This window comes from Oxyura jamaicensis, chromosome 2, assembly GCF_011077185.1.
Source record: "Oxyura jamaicensis isolate SHBP4307 breed ruddy duck chromosome 2, BPBGC_Ojam_1.0, whole genome shotgun sequence".
In the NCBI taxonomy this organism is placed as follows: Eukaryota; Metazoa; Chordata; class Aves; order Anseriformes; family Anatidae; genus Oxyura; species Oxyura jamaicensis.
Window position 1 is genome coordinate 21487162 of NC_048894.1, and position 26458 is coordinate 21513619.

Here is a 26458-nt window from a genome sequence, read left to right on the forward strand (position 1 = left end):
TTCTTCAGTCTTCCTCATCTCCTTTGTCTGACAACGGTTTTCTCCAGCCAGAATATTCCCTGTTCTGTTAAGCCACGTGATTCAGCCGCCTTTCTCAGTTCTTCACCCACTGTCTGTGCAAGCTACCTGTCTTGCCACTTCTTGTAACGTGCGCTGCTCTCCTCTTTGGTGCCTCAGCTGCTACACTTCCTTTCAGAAATTGTCAAAATAGACCTCAGGCTTCTTTTCTTAGTCACATGCTTACTTCCATGGCTAGCAAATAAATCAACAGCCCCAGGCTCTGATGATGAAAATCCACAGGGAATGACAGAACTGTTTCAAAATAATAATAATAATAATAATAATAATAATAATAATAATAATAATAATAATAATGCTGGGAGGATTAATATTCTTACTTTGAATTGTGTTTCTATTGTTTTCCACAGCCAATGAGTCCCATACTCTGGATAAGTATGTTGAAAGACAGCAGATCTCTTTCTGGTTCACCCTCCACTTTCAGCAGAAGACAAGAGATAGGAGTTACTATGACAGGCTGCATGAGACAGCTGCTAAGGAAAAATAAACACTCCTGAAATCCACCTTATTTTTGGCAGGTTTCTAGAAGGCTCCACAAAAATATAATTAACTTAAGAAATTATTAGAGAAACATTTTCAGATTTTTTTTTTTTTCATGTTTCATCTTCACTTTAGAATCTAAATCTTCAAACTTTGGCATAGGCAAATATCTTTATTTGTGTGAAGTAGGTAACCCACATTGTACTGTGCAGTATATTTACTCTTTGGGTTTTGTAGGTATCTGTAAATGCGTCTGTCTGACATTTCTTGTTACAAACTAACTGCTTTTCAGGGGCAACTATGTCTTTGAGTCATCTCTTCCTTTTTAATTTAGAGAAAGCAATTTCATAGCGTTAAGACAAATCAGGAGAGTTTCATCAGCTATTTCCTTCCTTCCTGTTCCACCAGCAGCACAGGCTTTGAAACGGCTTTTCAAACCATCCCTGCAGACTAAAATCACTCCTGCAAAAATAAGACAAACGCTTAGGCCAGCAGAATTGCCACATGCCATTAGCATCAGCTGCCCAGCCGGACAGCACACCAGCACCATGCCCAGCGGGCAGACACAGCCCTTTCGGGGGGCCTTTTTCCCTTCTCTCCCCATGCCCGGCCCGCACAGTTTGGGAAGCGGCCTCCTGGGTTCCTGCTGACAGGCTGGGTTTTGGGGAGACGGTGAGAGCCCTGCCTCCTTCGCGAGGCACAAGCCACCCTCATCAATTTCTGCCCCCAGCCTGCCTTTTGCTGATTTCACCCACACGACCGGCCTCCCCACACAGGCGAGGGACTGGCCATGCTGGCAGGTGGCTTCCCCCACGGGGCTCCAGCCCGTTTGGGGGTTTAACGAGCAATTAGCAGCGCCGCACGAAGCCGGCAGCCCCTCAGCGAGCGGAGTGGGAACGAAAGAGCGGCGGAACGGGCGGGCGGCGCTCGGGGAGGCGGCCGGCGGGGCCGGGCCGTGCGCTGCGGGATGGCGGCGCTGCGGGTGCTGGAGCTGTACAGCGGCATCGGGGGCATGCACCAGGCCCTGAGAGGTACCCGCCGCCGCCAGCGCCTTCCTCGGGGCCCCCCTTCCCTTTCCCCCGCGAGGGCGCCATCTTCTCCCTGCGCCCCCGGCCCCCGGGGGACCGCGGAGGGCGCCATCTTCTCGACGGGGCGGGCTAAGATGGCCCCTCTGCCCCAGCCGATGGGGGTGCCCCTGCCCTGCCGTCTTGCACAAGCACCGTGGGGAAGGAGGGGATGGAGAAAGCTCTAAGTGGAGGCATGGCCTGTCCCCTCACCCCCCAGCCTCCAGACTGGCAGGAAAGTGGTGGGGAGCCGGGGAGGGGGCTGTGCCCGTGAGGTGGCCGTGGGGGCGAGTTGTAAGGGGCGGTGGCAGCTGGGTTTTGGCTAGTGAGGTGTTGGTGTCAGTGGTCCACGGCAATGAAGCTGGTGAAGGGCGTGGAGCACAAGTCCTGTGAGGAGCGGCTGAGGGAACTGGGGTTGTTTAGTCTGAAGAGGAGGCTCAGGGGAGACCATACTGCTCTCTACAACTACCTGAAGGGAATGTGTGGGGAGCTGGGGGTCAGCCTCTTCTCACAGACAACTAGCGACAGGACTAGAGGGAATGGCCTCAAGTTGTGCCAGGGGAGGTTCAGGTTGGAAATGAGGAGACATTTCTTCTCAGAAAGAGCAGTCAGGCCTTGGGTCGGGTTGCCCAGGAAGGTGGTGGAGTCACCATCCCTGGGGGTGTTCAAGGAGTTTTGGACGTGGTGCTTAGGGGCATGGTTTAGTGGGTGATAGTGGTGGTAGGGGATGGTTGGACCAGATGATCCTGAAGGCCTTCGCCAACCTTTATGAATCTAAACTGGGCAGTGCCTCAAAGTGGTTGTGGCCCGCTGGGTAGCACCATGCACCCGGGGTGGAGGTGAGGGATCTGTGGTCCTGCCTCAGCCCAGGTAGCTGCTCTCAGGAAAGCCCTGACTTTGCACACATTAATATGTGCTCTGTCACCTGCTGGCATTCCCCTGCTGCAAATGGGATCAGGGTCACACAGGCGCACAGGCAGACTAGCCAGATTATCCCATAGGCATGCAGGTAGACTCAGCGTTTTCATCTTTCAGTACAGAATCACAGAATCATCTAGGTTGGAAGAGACTTCCAAGATCACCTAGTCCAACCTCTGACCTAACACTAACAAGTCCTCCACTAAACCATATCACTGTCTCACGTAGTTTGATGAATAGCTGATATTTTCTAAACATGAAACCAAGTATAGAACGTGAGCTGATATTGTGAGTTCATGCTAGATCATGTGCCTGGGTGAGTTTTTGATCTGGTGTCGGGAACACTGTAGAAGAATTTTATTTATTTTAAATTGTAAAAGCCACCGCCTGGGTGACTTTCACCAAGTCCCATAGACTCTTTGTGACTTGGCTTCCCCAAATAAAAAAATTGAGCTAGGATTATTGAGCTCCTTTGTAAAAAACCCTGGGCTTTGTTACTGTGCTCAGTCCAGGTGTCAACACAAATCTATATCATTTACAATAATCATGATAATAATTTTAATTACAACTGCAATCCTACAAATACTAAACCTTTCATAATTATTAACAGCCCTTCTGTTACTCTGTACAGCAGAGAGCATTTTCCTAAAAACATCAGGTGAAAACTCACTTTATCTTGTTCTTCCTGTGAACTGTGTAATACTAAAAGATTATGCTTAGTGTGGAGTCACTTAGCATCATTCATTCACTTAAACCATTGTCAGTGAGGCATTTTTCTAATGTATAATTTTTGCTTGAATGTTTATGTATGTTTTGTATATGTATAATATGTAAAAATACATTGTATACCAACATAGGTACCCTCCTTGTTATTGTAAATAATCCTAACCACCTGTTGAAGTAATGCATGTTCCTTATTTCCAAACACATGTGTTAAGAGCAAAATATATCTGGGTACGGAGCTGTAGATTTTGGAGGCTTTGTGGAATCAAGGGAGAGTATGGTGGTAACGATAACACTTTTCTTGTAGTCTTGTTCCTTAAAGTGGTGGGGAACTATGTGTGTTAAAGACACGTAGGGAGGGTTTGCAGGGGGGTGGAATTAAATGACTTTAAGGTCCCTTCCCACCCAAACCATTCTGCGACTCTAGACAGTTTCCATATTTCCGTAGAAAGTGGACAGATACCTGAAACTTGTCATGTGTTGGTTGTTGTATGTATGTAAAAATATTTACTGAATGCCACCTGGCTCTGTTCTTAACACAATAATAGGCGCTTGCGAATGTTCAGCTGTGTTCTGCAGTAATTAACGCATTGTAATGCCAGATGTGATATCCTGTAGCCATCCATCTCCAACTAGGAAAACACCGTTTGCAACACAACAAAATACTTAGGGAATGGGGATACTGGAAATGCAGCCTTAGAAGATTATCAGAATACTTGTAAACTTGTATCCAAAAGATACACTGATTGAATGATGCCACAGGGGACTGCACATACCCAGGCTTGGAAATGTATGTATCATTTATATCTTGTGTAGTTTGGAGAGTAAAAGAATTAACCAAAGCCTTTGTATAGCTTCCCAGAAGGGTAAATTTATTTCCAATAGGATGAGAATCTTATTTCAAGTCTAGTGAAAACTAACAGGCAACTGAATAAAAGGGTATATATAATTTGCACTGAATTATATATTGAATGGCAGGCCATTATATAAAACTGGTTTTGATGAGTTGAATTGCATGCAGGAATACTGATACAGTCAGGCGTTTTGATCTCTTCTGCTGTTTTTTCTTTTCAAGTCTTTCAGACATCTGGATTCAATTTTCTTAGTTTATAGAGGAAGAAAGTAAAGTCAAGAGGATTTAAGTGTTTGCTTTTATGTGGAAATCAAACAGAAAAGTGAATGTTCCTTTAAAAGTACTTTTTGTATTATAATAATAGGATTTCTTATATGTTTTAGGCCTATATGTGTATCTGAAACCATGCTATTTGAAGATGTCTCTGGTACAACTTTTTGGATGTCATTTAGAAGGCTTTTTTTTTTTTTCATATAAATATGAAGCTTGAAAGAAAGCATTTCTTTCACCAGTGCTTTTATAAGCCAGATGCATGAGAGCTGAAGGTTATGTACAATACTGTATTTTCTTGGTATGGTTTCTGTTGAATCTATACAGCCAAGAACAACAACAGAATCATTTAGAAAAGAGAGAAAACATAAAATTCTTTAGTGCAGCCACTGTGGGAGAGCTACTTGTTCTGCAACATGGATTCTGTAGTTCTGGCAACTTCTCGCTCCGTGTTGGTTCCTGGCTCTGTTACACAGGCAGTTTTTTGGCCAGTTATGTTCAGCAGCACCGATCCAACATTGTATTTTTTCTGTGTAATTGTCAGCGGTTTCAATGGCAAATAGGTATTTTCCAGGAAATCTGTGGCTTTCTTTTTTACCTTGATGTCCTTTTTGGCAGCAATTTTTTTATAAACTTGATTCTACGACAGCATATAATTGGGTTTGCAGGATGAGGATGTTCATTGTTTCGGCAGTTGTCATTAAAGTAGAATGCATTTGGCAACAAGTAATGTACAATTGTTTTTTAGATCGTCCTCGCATTCACTAAGAAATAAATGAATTTTAATAGATCCACATGAGTTTGTATCCAAGTCTTCTTCTATGTCTACATACTACTGTATGTAGAAATTATTGATGTGTAGTTGACTCAGGTTCTTTTGGGCAGTGTAAGGAGGTCTGCTCATGAATTTAGGTTTCAGTCCAAAACTAAAGAAGAAAATATCTTGGGGTTGTCTAGCTCAGTGCTGATACTTCAGCTGTAGGTAATCCAGCATATGCAGAGTTGCTGTGTTCAGATGTTGAATGCTTCATAGTCATGTCTTTAACAGCAAAGGCGTGGAAAAATATATAATTTGGAAGTTGAGCTTGATTAAGGTTGGAAGTTGTTGAGCCTGTTGATATTCACGATCGTGAAGGATTGAAGCAGCTAAAAGATAGGAATGTGTTTCTTCCCTTTTTCCCATCCTGTGCTCCAAACATTGCAAGATTTGCAAAGGTTGGTGTTTGGATCATGTATGTCTAAGCCTATGATATTTTATATATACGTAATGCATGCGTGAATGTTTTGGCTGTATATAAAGTACAGAGTTCTACAATGAAAAATACAACCTTTATTTTTAGAAAATCTGTGGCTCTAATTCATTTCCTTAGCAACTTTCCATCAAACAAACAGCCTGCTCTAACTCATTCCCAACCAAAGCAAACTCAAAATGGCATATTAATTTAGGCAGTTTTCCCATGAAAAACAGATTCCAGGTCTCTGCCACAAGCGTTTGTAATCTGCCAGGTCACTGAAAAAAAATAAAAATCTCTGTGCATAAAATGTGAAAGGACCACTTTAAAAAATACCATAATTTTGCAGCCCTAAAGTTAATGACAGTTTTCCACTGCAGCTGTTATATTTTAAGTTTTAGAGTAAGAATTAGTCTTTTGTAGGCTGTCTTCCGCACTTATTGTTATTCATTTTATTTGATAATCTCCATGAATTGCACAGCGTAATGAACCGACGTGCGTAACTGCATAGCATAGCCATCTCAGGCGGAGAGGAAAAGCAGACAGAGCTGGCAAGCGGCTATAAGGCTGAGCACAACGTTAAACAAAAACCTTGCTTATCTGAAGAAGTTTTTCCACCTAAATTCATTTTAATGTTACTAGCTGTCTAAAATGCAGCCATTGTAGCGCAGGATGGTGCTGGTGGGGCTATAACGTAAATTTACATGGTTTATATGGTTGAACATGAACAAAGCCTGACGAATACAGCAGTGGAAAAAAGTTGCTAAGTATCCTGCAGGAAGCAAGTATCAAGTTTCCTGATAATCGCGCTGCCTGTAGTCATGGACAGTTCAGCCTAATCATTTAAGCCACGAGCTGACAGCTCAGAAGTGAAATCTTTGCTGTCCGTTCTAAAGGGAAACACAACTGACACAATGTGTGACTAATCTTCCCTTTTCCATCTGTTTCCATATACCTGTTAGCATAGATAATTGGTTTGGCCCTGATTTCCCAGCACAGGGGGATCTGCTGGGCGCTGCCCTTGGTGTAGCTCCGTGCGTTTCATGTGCTCTGCTGCCATTAATGATTCTGGTGCAGAAGTAGAGGGGTGGCTATAAACAGATCTATGCTAATTTTAAGGTCTGCTAGAAATGCATCACAAAGGAATTAATGATTCTGGCATGGAAAAGGGCAAATAAAGTCAGAAATTTTATTTCCAGACTTTGTAGATGCCGCCCTTGTTTTTTTTTTTTTTTTTTTTTTTTTAATTTTTATTTTTCCAAGTCGGAAGCTAACACACATCCTGCCTTCGTTTCAAGTACCACACCTTCCATCACAGTGTGAACACGTGGATGTTAGAGGGCCAACACAGCTCGTAAACTTTGTGTGTGCAGCAAAATAGAGAACTGGTGCCCAAAGTTTGATTAGCAATTGTATTAAGCTTCAGGGCTTCTGTTTGTGTATTCAAGAGGTTTTAAGTCTCACATGAAAAATCAGTATGTTTCTAATAGGATGATACACATTTGATTTCACCTGATTTCAGCCTAGAGAGAGCTTTATGCTCTAGTCTGCCTAAAAATAAGCTGTAATGCCTCCCTCAGCAACTTCCCCATTGTCTGTGGCTTCCTACTGAGCCGTAAAATAAGTTGATTTTGTGCCTTTTGTCAGTGGGGATATCTAGTTAAACACAACCTTGATTCTGCGTTTGTAGACAGCTTTTGGTCTTTTTTAATGATATGTTCTTACAGTTATTTTCAAGTAACAAATATAGTTGTCATAGCAAAATGTCACACTTGAACATCAAAGTTATGTACATTTCAGGAGGGTTGTTTACAAATGTTTCATTTTCACATCATGTGAAATTTACATAGGCTTCTCTTTGTTAGGTTTGATGCGTGAGATCTGCTCGCCTGCTCGAGCTCCTTCATGTGTTTCCAGCGTATTTCCACAAAAATACACTTAATCAGCTTCTAGAGGGAGTCTGCTCTGTAACAGGAACTCCCAAGTGAACCACAGCTATTGAGTGAGAAGGAGGAGAAGCTTTGAAAAAATTATTAGGTCCTTGAATAAGGAAGAGAGGATGTCAGATGGGATAGTTCAGGAAAAGATGCTGTCTCCTCCCATGTGGGTTAACATCTCTTGTTTAGGTTGAACATTTTATTGTGGGGTGTGTAAGTGTCAATAAATTATTAGTTGTGTGCTCTCTCTGAGGATTTCTAGGCATTTGGGCTGATGAAGTCCCCTACAAATCCCCGGTATTTCTTTTTTCTTGTATGTATGAAGAGACTGGACTGATGTTCATCCTGTAAAAATGATGAATGTCTGAATCATGAGTTGCAGGGGAAAGCATGCTGCCTGCCTTTCCAATTGTCATTTTTACACTGGGTGTTCATTTAGCTAATAATTTGTAGTTACTGATTTTTGTGTTTTTCTTCTGGATTGCCTGCACATCCTCACAGTAAGGATCTGTTCATCAGGACAACATTCTTTAAGAACTGAAAGAATACATGAGAAAAGCAGTTTCTAGAACAGTAGTTTCAATTTGTTTCTATTACTTAGGTGTTCCAACTTGTTTTAGGAAGATGCTAGTAGTAGTGCTTCTTGAATACGCCTTTCAGTTTAGACAGTCAACCTGCAAAGGCGATGCTCTTTACTCACTAGATGTCAGTGTTAACATACCTGTTCTGTACGCTCAGGTGTAGTCATTCTGTTGGCCTTGTGGATACACCTGTGTTTAACAACTTCGGTTAGAATTTGTGCTCAAAATGTCAACTCAGTAACTGCAAATAATGATTCGTACATAGCCCCTTAGTGGGTGGCCACTGGTAATTATTTTTCACGTGCAAACTCTTATTCATCTTGCCATTTATTGCACCAAGTAAACGCTGGACAACTCGGTCGATCTTTCTTAAGCTATCTGCTACAACGTTTGCAATACTCAGATTTCCCTTTCATCTTCGTTTTGAATGAGATGGCTTTGAAAACGTGAATGGTAAAAGATAGTAGCTGGGTGATAACTGCATCACTTACATTTATATTGGCCGGAGGCATCATAGTTGGTTTTTCATCCTCTCAAACTAAGTAATTAGCTGACTAGCACTAATTTGTAGGATGTCTCATAATGTCACTTGTTAATATGTCACTCGTGCCCGTTGTGAGAGTACCTGCAGGCATATATATGGCTATTTGCCCTGTTCCTGTGGGCTTACAGAACCCTTATTAAAATTGCCTGTGTTTCAATGGGGGCTTTGTGATGGTGACCATAATGTGGCTTTCCTGGTGGTTGGAGAGGTCTGCTCTGGTGCAGGAAGAACACTCACTGTTCTCTGCCGGCAGTTTTCCCAGTGACCACAGCCTGTCTTTCTGACAAAAAGCCTCGGGGAAGGTATTGAAGTTCATAATAAACAGTGTGGCATGACGAGCAGCGGCTTAAACACTGTTCTTTTTCTGTGTGAAGTTTCTGTAGACCTATTATTCTGTTACTCTGTAAACAGGCTATTGATTATTTATATTATTCTTAGCTGTCAGTAGGTTTGTTATTGTCCTTTCCTCTTTTCCATTAATGGCTCTAAGCACCCAGAAATACTTCCTTTGATAACAAGAGATTAGGAGCTGCTTAATGTTGTCCTTCAAAGCGTTTGCTGTTTTGGGGACCTTGAATCCAACAGGGGCAGCAGCTGGGTTCAAGGCCCAAGGCTTTGTGGGGAATATAAGCACAAAGACTTTTCAGATACCTTCTTAAAGTTTTAGTCCAACAGCATACATACCTCAGCCATATTTTAGAAGTGTGCTGCTTCTCATGGTGAGCAGACAACCAAAAAATAAAAATAATAAAAAAATAACACACATGGTTCTTGTAAGTTGTCAGTGGCCAGAGAGTTGCAGGCAGTGGCCGCAGGGCTCAGCCCATTGCCTTGGGCTGCGTTCCTCCAGCGAAGGAACTTGGTCCTTCTGTAGATACAGAGGTTGTATCTACAAATTAAGAAGGGCACGGTTAGCTTCCCTTTTTGGATGTATAAGGGAGGGAAGTATTGCACATATGATTAGTAACACAGTACGTATTTCATATAAACTTTAAAAGGCAGCACAGCAGAGTTTGATTTTTGTCATTTCCCTTTTATTTTTGAGCACAGCTGTAATGCAACAGAACAAACTCATTTTCCAAGTATAACGAAGAGAAGCTACATTTTTCTTTGCTGTTCTTTCTTTTAAATTTTAGAAAGCTGCACATCTGCAGAAGTTGTTGCTGCTGTTGATGTGAACACTCTTGCCAATGAAGTTTATAAGCACAACTTTCCCAGCACACCACTATGGGCAAAGACAATTGAGGTGAGTAATGAGTATCTTTTTTGCTTCTAGTCTGGCATTTCTAGAATTAGATTGCCTTCCCTATCTGTAGTAGTAAGAAGGAGAAGCAAACAGACTTAATTTACGGTGTTCTGACTGTAGCAGTTTTACAATAACTTTATTTTCTTTTTCTGTGTTTGCTCATTGAAGTATAAGAATACTCATAGTGCGATCTTTTCCTGAAAGTCTTGATTGCTGCATCAAGGAAAAGGTTATGCGAATGTCAAGAGGAATGCTTAGCAGCTCGAAAGGAATGACAAAAATCACATTTTTAGATTAAAAAATATTTTCATTTTTTGAAAGAATTTAATTAAATCTGTTGGATTCATGCCTTTGTTTTGTAATTACAGTTGATCTAAGTAAAAAATGGGAAAATATACTGGATAGGACAGTCTTGCTTTTATTTGTGTGGGCTCAAGAGATCATTTATTTTAGGATTTCTGGCCCTTTTCCAAATTATTTGAAGAAGAAATAGGTACAGTTGGCTCATTCTTTAATAACAGAGGAGCAGACTAGATATGTGGTTTTACCTGTGTTCATTTAGTACTGCATACTTATTTTTCTTTTACAGCTTTACAACATGACAGTAAATATTCAGATACTGGATTTGTTTTAAGACATCAGCTTAAGTAAGACTTAAATAGGTGGCTAAAGGTTAGCTGCTTATTCAGCACTCAGTAATAACAGAGTAGTGACAGTGTACAGTTTTATATGGGAACAAAAGAGGAAAAAAATGCCTACATCTCCCTATAGTAGAGAAGAACAGATTACAGTCCGTAAGGCCTTCCTTAAATTTATTGGAAAAATTAGCAGATTTAGTCTGTGGACAGTTATGTTACACTTTGCTGTATAGATATCCTTCAAAATATGGAAGCAGTGATTTCTTTGTCTCACTCAGAGTTACTTGATCTTTAGCCTTCCCCTCTCCTCTTGGCCCCTTAATATGTTGATCTTCTAGTGTTAGATATTAGTGTAGAGGAAGTTCTTCCTGTGTAACTAATTTGTGCCACAAGCCTAATTTTTTCTTCTCTGAACAGAAATGTTTTTGCAGACTATTGTTTTCCAATCATATAATGGCTTTGTGGGATTTTTACTTAGAAAAAAAACTAGAATGAAGTAAACTTCACAGGATGCATTGGTCATGACTTCCTAAGAGTTAAAACACATCTGTCTAAGGTTAACTGGTAGATAAGCTATGACATGTGCCATGTACAGCATTTTCTGTTTATTATTGATTGTGTGCATGGTAAATTAGAAATCATGGATTATGATCTTAATGTTTATCATATCTCAGATACTACCACTAAGCAGACAATGTTGAATTGTTGTATGAAATATGTATTTTTTCCTTTAAAATACATAAATATGTATGTGTATATATTTTTTTTCTTTCCAGCAGAAAGCAAGCCTTACTGTAAATTCAGATAAATCCCCTGCATTTACTACGTATGTATTGCATTTTTGTAAAAAATTGATTATAACATCCGTATACTGAGTATACTCAGTATATGTAACCTCTCACTGTTGTGAGAAGTCCTGTTTCCTCATGCACAGCCAAAGCCCATGGTAAATTTTTCACAGTTCTGCTCTGTAAAGGCAATTCACCAACAGCTTCACACCAAGACTGCAATACAATAAAAACAGTATCATCTTCCTTTATGCTGAAAAATAATTAGTTCAAGTCAGTGTTCTTCTAGGGTGTTCTCTTATAAGAAAAAGAAAAATAATCCACAACTTTCATTATGACCTATTTACATATTTTTTTTGTAAAGTACTTCTTGGGTGTGTAAGTGCTTAATCTCTGAACTGATTTGCTGTACATAAGGTAGAAATAGTCTACAATTCTGAGGATAACTGCTTGGTTCTTGAGTCCGTGCTGGCAAACATCTGTCTGAAAGCACTCAGGCAAAGAGTGCCATTGCATCATTTCTTATGGTAACCTAGGGTCTACCATGTTACTTCTAGGCTCATCTGTGTTTACATCAAGTAGGTATTTCATCTTCTAAGAAATTCTCCTATTTATTGTATCTGTTTTGGATACGTCAACGCTTTTTTTCACGTACAAAGATGTAATGTCCCAACGATGATACTTTATTTGGAGGAGGGACGAGGAGAAATAACTTGTCAGTATTTTGATGTGACCAACTGAAAGAACCGTGAACTGCTACATCTCTTCCGAAAGAATTATTAGATAAAAAAAAAAAATCAAGGTGATATATAAATCCTGACATTATTAGTGGTTTTGGTTCATTTTCAAAGAAGTTAATACATATTTTCTTTTTATGGTTTGCTAAGGTAAAAAAGAATGACTTTGGAGTTCCATACATTTTACAATACTCAATCTTTTTTTTTCTTTTCTTTCCTTTTTTTTTTTTTTTTCTTATTCAGGGCATAACATTGAAAGAATTTGACAGATTGTCTTTTGATATGATTTTGATGAGCCCTCCTTGTCAGCCATTTACAAGGTAGATACAGCGCATTTTGGAGAAAAGTGCGGTTTTTATAATTTGTACTGTTAAAGGAGAAATGTTTTCGAGTGTTACGATATTTGGTTCATCTGTGTAGCTTAATCTTCCTAAGCAGCTGTTTTGTGGCTCTATTCACCATGAGGTTTACTGAAGTGAAAGAAATGCAGCAATTTGAATTTTAATTATTGATCACACTTCTTTTAATGTATATTTTAATTCAGTTAAAATTAATTAAGCTTTTTAAAGCACCTATTTTGCACACAATATGGTTTGTGTAACAGTGAAATTAAAGGATTCTGTGTTTTGGGGTGCTTTCCCTTAATCATCAGTCTAATATTTTACTGGGGTAACTCCAGAAGGAGAATTGGAATTTCTCACTTCTGCCTGTGACTAAGAGTGGAATCTGTTCTTATTTGTACTTTGAAAGTTGCACATGCACACAAACAGTTTATTCTGAGGAATATTTCTATTTTAGCCAACATTAGAAGTATCAGTGTCTGAATATACATGTAAGTTACATACACGCACAACATTTTGAAAACATATCATAAAGGCTTTGAAAAGATTTGTGTATGACTGAGAAATATCTCAGCATTTAAGAACTGAACCTACTGGGAGGTTGTTTATCTGTTTGGTTTCAAATTCTTACAGGTTGACAGCAGTGATTGTTGGAGGAAAGATCTTAACTATACTTATGCAAAGTAGTAACTTCATGAAAAACTCTGTTGATGGTGATGAAATTACTTGTGTAAGAAAGTTTAACTCAAACGAGTACCCTAAGATTAAAAAGAATTCTTTCTAAAGCAGTGCTGACCTATGCAAATGTATTTGTGCCAACACGTGATGCGTGGTGGGATAATTCCTTCAATTTTATAATATTTTTCTTTTAAAATGTAATAAAAAGAGTAGTCTGTGTATGACTGACTATCTTAGAGACTTGCTAAAGCTCTTCTACCAAGGTTTAAGTCTTTTTAAGAGCTAATACAAGCATAAGTTAGGGGAACCCTGGCCTGGAAGTATTATTATATTATTATCATTATTGTAACCTGCTTGAGCTGTCCAGTTTGGTGTTACAAAATTGGCTACAAAGTTATTCACATGGGGATTGATCCTGCAAAATAGTGAGCACTGAGGCCTTCATTTGTATGAATAATTTGATATATTCAATATAAAATAGCTGGCTATTCCCAAGAGCTTCAGGGTGTGTGTATGTTTTTTGGTTTTGTTTTGTTTAGTTTTGCCTTTTTTTTTTTTTTTTTTCAGAAGGTTTTTGCTAGCTAAGACCACAAAGCTAAATGTTTTGCAGACTGAGGAGTCAGTTTCAATGCTGAATGCTTTGATTTTAATCTCTTGAGCTCATGGATTCCAGGTCAGACTTTCATTCCTTAGAGCATTTCATAGGACATTGCCTCTGTGAGCAGGTCCTCATGTCTGGACCTGATGATTTTGCAGAATCTCTTTTCAGAGCTCAAAGCCAAAACTCTAAGCCTTCTGTAGAAAAACGTAAGTCAGATGATGGTCTTCTGCAAGTAATCCATGGGTGTGTCTTTATTCTTTTGTAGAATTGGCCTGCAAGGTGATGTATCTGATCCGCGGACAAAGAGCTTTCTCTACATTCTTGATATTCTCCCAAGGTACAAGTTAACTTCCACCTTGACTCTTCAGCCTTTGTTACCAACTAGGTTTTTTGTATTGTAGCCAGACAAGTAATCCATAATGTTTTGCAGGGGTACTACAACTATTTCATTGTAGTGCTCATTTGTTTTCACGTGATCATATGTAACTTATAAAATTATTGTTTTGTATTAATGTCATTATCATCTCATAGTTATTGCAGAGGCCTTCATTGTCTGGTTTTCTTTTTGGTTGTGTATCTGTTTAAACTGTGGCTGTATCATAAATGAAAGAAGTTGGGTACTGTTTATTTTCAGTTCAGCATCAAACTTGCACTGACTTTGTTTAAAAACAGGAACAGGTAATAGAATGGTTTGCTCATATACATCATGGAAACACGAAATTTGTTTGAAATACCACATTAAAAAGCTTTGATTCAACATTTAGTCACCTTATGAATAGGTAGCATTTGAAAGAGTTTGTTTAAAAATGTTTTTGGGTGCACAATACAATACATCTTCCTTTCCCTTCCATTCTTTCTTAAGATGTCTATTTTGTCTTCTTGGTGCTGCCTCGAGATATCTTGGGGCAGATTGTGTATTTGTTTGGTTTGCCGTAAATCACTTCTTTTGAGTTGTAATCCTAAAAATTTCAAATAGCACTGAACTGTCTGAACAGTGCCCTTCTTTTTTGTGTGCATCTGTGCCATTTTTGTCTGGTCAGACTGGTTCCTAATAAAAATGCGTGAATAATGCAAATAATTATGGCTGTACGTTTCGAAACAGTAAATCCAAGAAAAGTGTTTATTGCTGACCGAAACTGTTATTACCAAGAGTGTTAAAATCAGCTCTGAGTGATGCTTGTAGTTCTTTTTGCAAAGAGATGCATAGCATTGTAAGAAACCTTCATGGGGGTATGAAGCAAGAAGTTGCTCAGGGAGATTTATTTTGCATAAATCTCTGCTTTTGGACTGTGATGCCCATTGGGCATCGGCTTGAAAATTTGCATCAATTACAGTCCACCAGTCCACTTACTGTTCCTGGTAGTCCTGCTTCTGCTGGAGAACAGGACAACTGTTCTCTCTATGTTCATTCCTTTGTGGGTTACTCTTACTTTCAGAAGTGGAGGAGGAGGGAGAGAGGTCTGTCTGTCTGTCTCTTCCTCTTCCCCTGCCCTGTATTCCTTTCTTTCAACCTGCTGTTAGCACTGGGAGAAGAGCTTTGCAGCTGGCAATGTTAGTGGGGCCACCTCTTTGCCCTTGTCACCAGCAGATAGAGAACGTAGACACAGAAGGGCTGAGAGGCTTGACTGGGGTTGCCAAAGAAAACTGACAGAGAACACACCACAACCATTTGACTTGATTCTGTATCCCAGTAAGTCAGACAAATAATAGGTAAAAAGCTAGGTTATTATTACTCTCCCATTTCTAGCACAGACAAAAAAAAAAAAAGGGGGGGGGGGGGGAGTACGTGGGTTTAAAAAATTGTGGAAAATGTGTTTTTTTTGTTGATTTTTTTTTTCCGAATAAGAAACACAGCTCAGTCCTCATGACTGACTTTTCAAAATGATGAATTAAAAACTGCAGATAGTGGACTAAGTTAATCATTTGTCAGAATAATTCCTTATCCATAAGAGAGTCCTGATCTCAATATTCCTTTCCCGTAAACTGAGACACCATTAAGAGGAGGGCTGCTCTGGGGGCACTGTTGTGCATTAACATGGAAATGTTTTTTCCTGGTTGCTGTGGGTTTAGCTGGATAAAGGGCAAAGGCTTTTCCTTCTCAAAAGCAAAGCTTTAGTCACTACAGGACATATGTTTTTCGTCATGACGATGCAAAGGAGCTGGGCTTGGCTGTGACACTTTATCTCGACATCCCATGAGACGTCCCTTATCTCCCCTGGGCAGGTTGCTTCTTGAGGCAATAGTTACTGTGAGCTGTCTGTAATATGTTCAAGATGGTGGCTTCTGCAGAGTTTCTTGGTTCCAGTAGATTTATGTTTTAATGAGATAGTGTTTGTGTATGTTTTGGAAATGACATATTTGCCAGACATTGAGTAGGGAGTATTTCAGCCCAAAAAAGGGAAGTTCTTAATATAGGAATTACCACTTTGCATTCTAAATTGGCACAGCATGCATTGAAATTGTGAAAATTATAGAATAATTTCTCATCACTTGGCTGTTCCTACCTTATGTTCCTCCTTTTAGAATGAAATGTAGCTAAAATGAGGCTAATAGATAGCCTGGAAAGGCAAATGTTAAAGACATGGAAAGGACAAGTCCAAGATTTGGAAAGACCTGGGAATCCTTTAAGCCCCAGCCAGTGAACATGAATTTGGCCCAAGTGGTCCAGATACTGTCTGTTTATTATGTTCAAGTCATAACCCAGGAAAATCTAATGCTAAGACTTCAAAGTTTGCTGATTTTACTGACACGTTACTAATGTTAAAATGTGCCAAGTACTTAACACATACTCTTTGTATAGTGATTATTTGCCTTGTGACACGTTGATCCTGTATGAGCTCTTGCTTTTCAAGCACTGCTCTGGATTTATTACTTCAAAAATAAGTTTCAGAGTAGGTGATGGCGATGTTGAGCATGGGTAAACGTACCAACAGATATTCTCCATTCTTTTAGGGGTGGGTTGGCTGCTGCTTCTTTTTCAGTTCAATACTATTTTTAGTATTTTCATATTTGATGTTCATTTTCAAATTTCTTGTGAAACACTTTAATTCTTCCTTGAATTTCTGTAACTGATGTTAGTTAAGAACTAGCAAAAACAAATTCTGTTGTGATTTACATCAGTGCAAGTCCAAAATCACTTGTTAAATAAGCATGGAGTGGCTGCCTGCTGGCATAAGTGTTCTGTTCCTGCATGCACACACAGGGTCTCAGAGCAGCAGCCATACTGTATCTGCACTAGCATTACTAGAGTATTAATCAGTGGCAGGAGATGTTCCCAGACACTTGAATCTGAATCTTCTATGGTTTTAAATTGCTAGAATGGTCCCTGGCACAGTTTTATGTTCCTTTCTCCAGAGATTTCATATGCTGTTTTTGGAATGAGCCTATTTCCAGACATCTGCACTGATCTTGCTAAACGTCAGGCAGCTCCTTCCCCTTCCCCCCATATCAAAATGAACAAGTTAAGTGTAGAAGATTGAGAATATACGTAGTTTGAACTCTAAATATTTAGCATTTCTTAAAGCAGTTAAATGCATGCTGACTTTGATGTGTTATCACCAAAGTTGGTGTGATATTTTAACATTGATTTCAGGTTTAAGTACTTTAAATAAATAAAGTTTTCTGTTCCATAGCTATGTGGCGGTATTTTTCCTCCTGACAATTGTCTATTCTGTTACAAACTTAATCTTTGAATAATAATAATATGATTTAGGAAATTAACATTGGTAAACATTTTCACAAGTGCATGCATGGGGTACAGCTGGGTACAGCATTGCATCTGAACAAAAGCAGTTGTTTGTTTATTTTGTTGTTGATTTTACATTACCAACAGTCTACATTTCTGATTCAAATGGGCATTATTTGATCTAGGCAACCTTGAAAGTCGAGGTACTTTTTTTTTTTTTTTTTTTTTTTGAATTTAAGCTTTCATAATTAACATGGCATGGGAATGTTTTGATCTTTCTTGTAGCTGACCAAATCTGTAGATAAATAGATAAATATAATGTAGTTTACTTCTTGTATCTCTGAACTGTTGGTCTTTTTTCTTGTAGGCTCCAGAAGCTTCCAAAATACCTACTTTTAGAAAATGTTAAAGGATTTGAATCCTCTTCTGCAAGGTAAAGTCGAATATATATGTAGTTTAGTTTTTAATAAAGGTTGTCTTTAGAAGGAGAAGGAAGGATTTTTATTTCCTAGAATTTAAGTGAAAAGTGAGAAGGAGCAGTTAGCAGCTATAGGTTAAAAATAGTTTTAATCTAGGAATTAAAGTCTTAGGATGTGAAAGAAATTGCTAAATAACTATTTATTTCTCTAAGCAAATAAAGTATGTTAGAACTTGAACAAGTTCACTCTATGTTGGATGGGGTCCTAGGCAACCTGATCTAGTGTGTGGCATCCCTGCCCATAGGTGTGGGGGGGGTGGGGACTAGGTGATATTTAAGGTCCCTTTCAACCTAAGTTATTCTATGATTCATTGTTTCATTTTTCTTTGATGATCCTGCATCCTTCAGAAAACGTTGATACTAATTTGCAAAGAAAAATAACAATATGGGTAGCACTCAGAGGTTTTGGGTTTTTATCCATGACAGGAGATTGTTGTATCTTGTGTTGAGGTCACAACAGAATGTAGTAGCTTTCTTTGGTACCTTTGTTGGTAGTAGATTGTCACTGGTTCACAGTTGCCATCAAACGGTTCAGAAAGCAAGGGTGAAGGCCGTGTATAACTTTTGTCTGAAATGAGGAAGAAGAAAGTTGGTGATAAGGTTACTTCATGACAGCAGGACCATGCTTGCTTGTGGACAAAGCAGGAGACAAGGAGATGCCATATGCGTGACAGAAACAGTGAGCTATTTGTAGTGGGTTTAATCTCCTGTTTAATAATTCACAAAAAAAGAAAATGTCTTGCCCTCTAATTGCTTTGCTTGATGGCACACTCATCTAGAGATGTAGATGTAGTTCTTGAAACAGGTTATTTTTTGAAGGGGTATTTGCACCGAAGTAGGTGTGAGATACCTGTGAATGTATAGTAGCTATTTTCGGTTACAGTAACACTGAACTTTAAATGATGTCACCTGAAGTTCAGAAATAGATTGGACTTTAAAGAAATGATTTGTTTAGTTTAAAGCAAGACTGATATGTCTCCAAGAGTTACAGTTAAAATTCTGAAGGCCGGTGACTGGTGTCAAGTTGTCTCCTCAGACTGGCAGGGATACCATTCTGCCACAGTCTCCATTTTCATTACTTTTTGTAGCAGTGTAATGTTTTAACTGTAACACTGCTGACATCCATTTATACCAGTCTGAAATTATTTTGAGGAGAAACACTGCATAAAAATTGAAAGGCAAAGTGGGTTGTTTTATAATATTGTACGTTATTTCATGTCTTGAAATTGCTTCATTCCATAAAGAAAATATGGTCACTGGAGCAATAGGTTACTTTGAAGTCTTCTCTTACAAAGCATTGATGAAATTTTGAACCCTCAGCAACACTGATTTAAACATGCTGAATTGTAATGATGCACACATTAATGGAAATAACCTGAACTGGTTTAAAAGAGAAAAAAAAAAAAAAAAAAAAAAAAAAAACTAATGGAGAGCACTAATACTGCCAGTAGTTCCTTTCCAACGTGAGACTGTTTTGCTCTCCCTTAAGTCTCTTTAGTATTCTAGTAGTTGCCTGGTACTCTCACTTCAGTGGAAAAAATACCTAAAAACCAGTGTTAAAAATAAACCCAGGGCACAGGATGGGAGGTGCAGGGCAGTCCCTGAGGCCGAGGGGCAGCCTTTCTCTCTGGCAAGCCAAATGGCCCTGGGGGAGCCAGCCTCAGAAAAGAGGCCCTCAGCCCCCCCATCCCTCCTCCTTGTCCACGTGAGGGCATCTTTCAGGTCGCTCCCATCACAGCTGCCTTTGGCCACACATGGACCACTCCATCACAGAGGCTTGCTGAGGTCACAGTGGCCACCACTGCCCCGCCTTTGCTGCGGGCCGTATAAAACAGGACCCCTGCAGCTGGCCCACCACTTGTTGAGCATCTCGGCCCTCTGACAGCCAGCTAGTGTGGCAGGAAGGAGACTAGAAGAGCAAGGCGAGCAGCAAGCCCCCTTGGTGTGCGAGGACAGCGATGCAGTCCAATGAAGCACCAAGAAGGAATGCATCTAAGCAGAAGGAGAGGTGTCGTGGGTGGAAGGATAGTGATGGTGGCAAAAGAGACACCAGTGCCCAAGGGACCTCTGGTGCCCAGCCCACAGACAGATACAGGTGGTATCATTGGCACTGCAGTGATGTGGGGAACGGGCTGGTCCCTCAAACACCCAGTGACAGGGGGCCTGGGTCTTACCATAGGAGCAATGGTAGCGTGGGGTGAAGGTGGGAACATCGGGCAGACAGCCGCAGGGAGCAGAGGGGTGCCCATAGTCCAGACCACAGTGTGGGACCCAGTAATGGCCGTAAACCAGACGGCACTGTCGGATCTGTGCATGAAAATCAAACCGACAGTGACATGGGACCAAGGCATGGGACTGGACGACCTGGTATGGCACCCTGGCCAGAAAACATTCTGGATGGAAAGCATCCCGTTTGGGCAGTCCCGGGCAAGGACTGGCTTATCCTTCTGCCAAACACCGTGGATCCTATGGAGCTGGATCCAACAGATGTGGAGGAAAAGATGGAAGTGGATCCACCTTGGCCAGAAGAGACCCAGGACTACTGCGGCATATCTTTGCTCTCTGCCATTAGAGCACACCAACAGCATTGCAGGAGTGCCCGGCAAGCCCCCTACTTGTTGCTCAGGCTCCATCGCAAGCATTAGCTTGGAGCCACCAAACACCACGGACATCCTGCAGGCTTACCTGCAAGATGTCCCAGCAATAAACAGCTCTTGCCAATTCTCAGGGGTTGTGTGAGTGCTTCTTTTGGGGGGGAATGGGCTAAAGTTGTGCCAGGGGAGGTTTAGGTTGGATATTAGGTAGAATTCTTTACTGAAAGGGTTGTTAGGCATTGGAATGGACTGCCCAGGGAAGTCGCTGAGTCACCATCCCTGGAGGTCTTGAAAAGACGTTTAGATGTAGAGCTTAGGGATATGGTTTAGTGGAGGACTTGTGTTAGGTCAGAGGTTGGACTGGGTGATCTTGAAGGTCTCTTCCAACCTAGGTGATTCTGTGATTCAAATCTGTAATACTTTGTCTGATTTTTTCACTGAATGTGATGAAAGTCTTGGTACCTAAGGTATTGCATGTAATGTGTTTTTATGTAGGATAAAAAAGGTCTTAAAGGGTGTATAAGAGCCTGCGAAGGGCATAATTGCTTTTCAATTCTTCTCGCTTTAGAAATGAACTTTTGCGAACACTAGAAACATGTGGATTTAAGTATCAGGAATTTCTCTTGTCTCCAACCTGTGTGAGTAGTAATTTTATTCTAAGAATAACTGTTCAAACTATACTGAGTCCAATGACATTTGGAAATTATCTATTTTATTAGAAAGGACAGTCATGCCCAGAACTGAGGATACTCTTCTGAATGAGAGCCAACTCATGTGACTTCTGATTTCTCATCCATACACTGGCATGATCATACTGCTATTATTGTTGAGATCCTAGTCCTGTATTTCTTTGCTAACAGTTGGTGGTTTTTTTTTAAGTAGCTATGAATTTAAACCATGACTAAGAAGGTAGTTTTCCCTGCAGGAGCCTCATTTCTTCAGAAGTGCTGATGCATGTGATTTTCCCAGCACAGAAAATGTGACTGAGTCATTTGTGGGGGGAGGGCCTCTGTTTGCATGTTTCCCTGGCAACTGAAAAAGAGTTGAGAGAGATTTCAGATAGTGCAAGACTAAATGGAATCAATAAAGTACTGTATATATTTGACAGAAGATGGTAGAGAGTAGCTTGAAAACCAGTAGCAGTACATTTGTTTTGTTGTTAGATGTCTTTTAATTGCTTATTCAAAAAAGCAAGGATAAATATATTTGCTTTTTTATATATGTATAAAAAATATATAGGCAGTACCTATGCCAATAAATGGTGCAAGTCATTTTTCTTCTCACCTCACAAAAAAAAAAAAAAATGTTTATATTCCTATTCATTTACAGGGAAAAAAAATATCTCAAAATCATAAGAAAAAAAAATAATTGCCTGCTTGTTTCCCTGAGAGTACTTAAGCGTGGAAATTACATTCATGGTTCATCATAAGTGTTTTGGTAGTATCAGCTAAAGCTGCTATCTCCAAAGTGACAAAATGTATCAGTGTGGCATAGTTATATTACTGTAAATGCTAGTACATAACTTTTATAACATGTTGCTACATTTTGCTTACAGCTTGGCATTCCCAATTCTAGGCTGCGGTATTTTCTAATTGCAAAGCTTCACCAAGAGCCATTTTTCTTTCATGCTCCTGGTCAGGTGAGTGTAATTTCTGTTATTTAAATTTGCCTTGCTTAGTGAAGATTGAGGTTTAAATTTTCAGTTTAGTGGTATGTGGGGATGAAGGGATAGAAAGAGAAGGGATATCAACAGAAAAGTTAATTTCTGTCTCTTCTTTTTCAGCCTGGATGCTGTGTCTTCTAAGGACTAAGATGTATGCCAGTGGCTTAGATGGCTTTAAGCAGTTGAGGGGCAGTGGCTGATGGTGGGCTAGGAAAAAAAAAAAAAAAAAGTGTTCTGCTACTTTTTTCATATCCTAGGAAATGTCTTTTGTAAGGGCAATTACTGCAGTCGTTCCTGTCATCGATGCTGTTAGGTCAGCCAGTCTTGATGCTAACATATATTTTTTTAAATCTTAATAAAAATAACGCCAAGTGGTTACTTGCATCTGAGCATCTCTGAAGGAATTCTTACCGTAGTTTCTGCTGTCAAGTTGTTTATCAAATGCAGTTCCTTAATCTTTCTCACAATTTATTTCTTAGATATTGACCAGATTCCCAGATCTAGAAGACAAGATTCAGGTTCAAGAAGAGTTATGCAAGGACAAAGTAGTTGATAAAGAGTGTGATTCTAGTTCTTTGCCTTCTGGAGAGAAGAGTCTGGATCCAAATGTTGGTCCTCGTTGCAGCAGCAAGAAGAGTTTACCGGAAGGGGCCTTTCTTTTTAAACTTGAAACAGCAGAAGAAATTGAAAGGAAACATAAACAGGACAATGATTCCTCTATTCAAATGCTAACAGATTTCCTGGAAGAGGAAAATGAAGAAATGAGTCGGTATTTCTTAGCACCCAAATTCTTGGTGCGCTATGCTTTCTTGTTAGACATTGTTAAACCCACTTGCCGGAGATCCACCTGCTTTACAAAAGGGTAAGTTGCAGAGAAGATAATACTGAGTCATGTCATGAAAATGTGTTTTTGCTTGTGTACTTTAAAAGAAAGGAGTTATTTCATCAAAAACCCTGGAAAAAAAGTAAAAATCTCCTTACATAGAATGCTTCCTGATCCAGTGGAATGCCAGCATGAGAATCTGTCTGGCAGAACACCATGTGCCCACTCAAAAAGGCATTCACAACAGACACTGCCATTTGTTGTTGACCTTCACAGAAGCTTAATTACCCCTGCGGAAATATGGTTCCAGTAGACTGGTGCAGTACTGATTCATTAATGAATTTCTTTATATTGCTCACTGAAGTTACAAAGTGTCATGCATGACAGATCCATTCTTCATTAAAACTGCCTCCACTGTACATTTTATTGATTTCTTGGATTTTTCAGCTGTGTAGTCAGAATAGCTGTGGATTGGCCATATGTCATGTAACCAGTTAGCTTACTGCATTACAAATCATATTTGATGGAACAGAACATCAGTGCTTTTCTGTCTAGCGGTTTTCTGATTTGTGCTTTGGAATTTTAAGTTTGACTATCAGAGGTTGTTGAATGTTCTGAAATCCCACAGGCAACCTGTCAGGAGGTTTTCCAGTGAGTGCATTTTTATTGGAAAGGGACAGTTAGAGCCTGGAAGTGTGTCTTTGAATTCTCAAGATGTTTCAACAAAATGACTTTTGGTTAATGAATTAAAGCTAATTGTAACAGTGACTTTTTATTAGTAATAGAAATTAGAATGTCAGATTGACGTAATTCCTACAGATTTTGTGATTTCAACTTTTTGAAGTGAAATTCTCCCTTCGCAGCTTTTTTTAAAAAATGTGCGACATTCCTTCTTCCATCCCTCATTGCTAGATGCACTTTCTGCCTTCTGTGGTTGAGTTGTGGGGGAGTCAGCACCTTGTGGGATCTGTTTCAGCCAGTAGTCTGACTGGAGTATTCAATCAAAAACCTACGTCCAGAATGATCTTTTATGTCTCTCTTATATTCGTGCTAAATATCATAAAAAATAAATTGGTCATTTGTGGCTTCACTAGAATACGTTATGGCAGTTTGTGGTCATGTTTATCAATGTCACACCAAAGGAGGCTTCTGAATAGTTAATATGAAGTCTATATATAGTGGCAGAAAATCTGACATTGAATGTGACTATTGCTCTTCTGCTAATTTGGAAGGAGTCATGCCGGATAGTTGTGGTAGTTCTTGGCTCAGAATGTAAGAATCTGATTTACTGTCTGTCTTTGTTCTTTTTGGAACAAAGAATTGGAGAAGGAAAATCTCCAGTATGGGTCTCCATGCGGTCATATCATTTACAGCTCAGCACTAAGAAGAAGATTGTAATTACATTTCAGGCTTCATCCGGGTCACTTTCTGAGGCCAAGAGTAAGTTGCTGCTGTAGGCAATCCAGGAATTCTCTGAAGCATCAGATTTAGAAGGGACCCTGAATGGAGCAGAACAGTGCTGTGCAGTTCAGAGAATTGCTTTTCTGTGGTACCTGTCTGGTGTCTTTCTTACCAGTCATACTGATCACCAAATTTGAGGCTGGGAAAAAAAGAAATCCCCCAGTTATGATCAGTCTTTAGTTTTCACCAGCAAGGTTCATGTGCTGAGGATAATTCAGATATGCCTCCTTCAGTCACTGCTATTTCAGGGACCTCAAACACTGATAAGTGTTTTTGCCATTCTCCCTATGTCATACCACTTTGTCTTCTGAGGATCAAAAGGCTTTGGTGGAGTATGGGGCAAAGTGTAACTGATGTGTGAGAGATAGAACAGAACCTTCTGACCTTAGACTCCTAGCTAATTTGAAAACAATTGCCGAGTTCCTTGAGAGAGTACGAATGCCGTGGTTTCTCTAGGGAGCGTGTTTGTAGTGACTGAAGTTCTGAGAGAGGAAATTGGCCATTCTGAAGGACAGAGTAGATGAAAACTATTTCTTTGGTTATGATTACCCTGGACCTACTTGTAAGTTCTTGCTCTACTGACAAGAGATACCTTCTAAAATAGAGTAATATTAGTTACAGAAACTCTCTCCAGCATTGTGGAATTCACCTTTTTATTAGTCAAAATATAGGGCACAGTCAGCTAGAAATAATATATTAAGTGTGTAAAATGAAGCTTTTTTAAAAGCTTACAGAAATAAAGCTGGGGGATGGGCAAACAGTCTTGAGTCAGGTGAAAATTAAGACTTCAATTTCTTAAGTCGTCTGCTTCAATCATTTTAAGTGGTAATGAAACATCCAAAAATCAATGCATCATTTTTTTTACTGTGGCAAAACTTCCCATCTTTAATTATGTTCTGAGTCTAAGGTAGGAATACGAATTTTTCTGTAGTCAGCAGCTGCAATAACAATTAATAACAATCCAGCTGACATTGGCCATCTGGCCACATTTTTTTTTTTTTTTTTAAAGGCACCACCTCAGAACAAAACCACCCCCCCGTACCATTCATTTATAAAAAAAGAGTATGGTGATCTTCATTCTTAAATACGTTACGTTATCTTGCTACACCAACTGGATTATTTTTTTGTGCATTTGTTACTGCAGTGACAGTAACTTTGACTGGAATATTTTATATAACATTAATCCTGTTAAAATTGTTTTTCCCCAATAAAACTCTAATTACCACTTTGAAATTTATCCTCATCTATTTATTATGGCTCAGATATGCTCATCTGAAATAAGATCAGATGCCGTATAAGAAGATGAGGATTCCTCATTACTTCATGTGTTACCTTGTTAAACATGGCATTAGGGAATTTTCAGAGTGCTGCTATCCAGTTAAATGTTATATATTTACAACGTGGTTCAATTTCACGTGTTTTTAATCTGTATTAGTGTTCACGTCGTTTTGTCCTGATCTGAAATATGTTTTCTGTGTACTTAATTTTAAAAATCTGTGTTGGTCTCACTGATATTGGCAGAGCTACTTGTAAGCTTTTCCAGCCAAAGAAGAAATTCTAAAGATTTGAGCCTTCCTGGGTCATTGTGTCTTTGCTGAAGGCCATATATTGCTTTATTTGTTGTGGAGTTCGGCTTGAAACAAATTTGTTTCATCTGTGAAGACCATGGTCTTTACAGTTACACAGAGAAAACTAAAGGATAGTGTCCGTTAATTCTTGATGCAGAAGACCACTTCCGTCTGATGCATGGGATCTTCTGAAGTTCTTCCAATTTGCAAAAGCCAGTGATCGACTAAACTCAGTCTCTGTTTTTTGTCCAGAACATTCATATGTTATCATAGTTAGACCATCGGAGCATGTTTACGAAAGCCCAGAATTATATGTAAGTGATAGCCTGGAAGAGAGCACAGAGTAAACATGTTGTTATGCAATCAACCACAAAGCATCCAAAACAGCTGTATTATGGTTTTATCATGTAAATTTACTTACTAGTTAGTTGGATTTTTTTTCTTTTCTTTTTTTTTTTTTTTTTTTTTTTTTTTTTT

The 26458-nt window shown here is 39.5% G+C and overlaps 2 protein-coding genes across 6 annotated transcripts in view; one reads left to right on the forward strand and one right to left on the reverse strand.

The window, feature by feature from the left end:
* VIM (vimentin) overlaps positions 1-10451 on the reverse strand; it is a 31134-nt gene extending 20683 nt beyond the window's left edge. Inside the window, exons 1-2 of one of the 2 annotated variants that reach the window (XM_035316224.1) lie at positions 10446-10451; positions 309-312 (exon numbers count right to left, since the gene is read on the reverse strand). The gene's annotated coding sequence lies outside the window, so the exon portion shown is untranslated. The remainder of the gene's footprint in view (positions 1-308; positions 313-10445) is intronic. The other variant, XM_035316226.1, reaches the window with a different exon arrangement.
* The window catches only part of TRDMT1 (tRNA aspartic acid methyltransferase 1), a 45598-nt gene that overhangs the window by 11669 nt on the left and 7471 nt on the right, over positions 1-26458 (forward strand). Inside the window, exons 1-8 of one of the 4 annotated variants that reach the window (XM_035316228.1) lie at positions 1305-1589; positions 9817-9926; positions 12333-12409; positions 13975-14046; positions 17762-17827; positions 21035-21104; positions 22022-22105; positions 22609-22991. In XM_035316228.1, the coding sequence (XP_035172119.1) occupies positions 1526-1589; positions 9817-9926; positions 12333-12409; positions 13975-14046; positions 17762-17827; positions 21035-21104; positions 22022-22105; positions 22609-22991 (926 nt within the window). In that variant the 5' untranslated portion in view covers positions 1305-1525. Of the gene's footprint in view, positions 1-1303; positions 1590-6918; positions 7007-9816; positions 9927-12332; positions 12410-13974; positions 14047-17761; positions 17828-21034; positions 21105-22021; positions 22106-22608; positions 22992-26458 lie in introns of those variants that run through there. The other 3 variants (XM_035316229.1, XM_035316230.1, XM_035316231.1) reach the window with 3 other exon arrangements.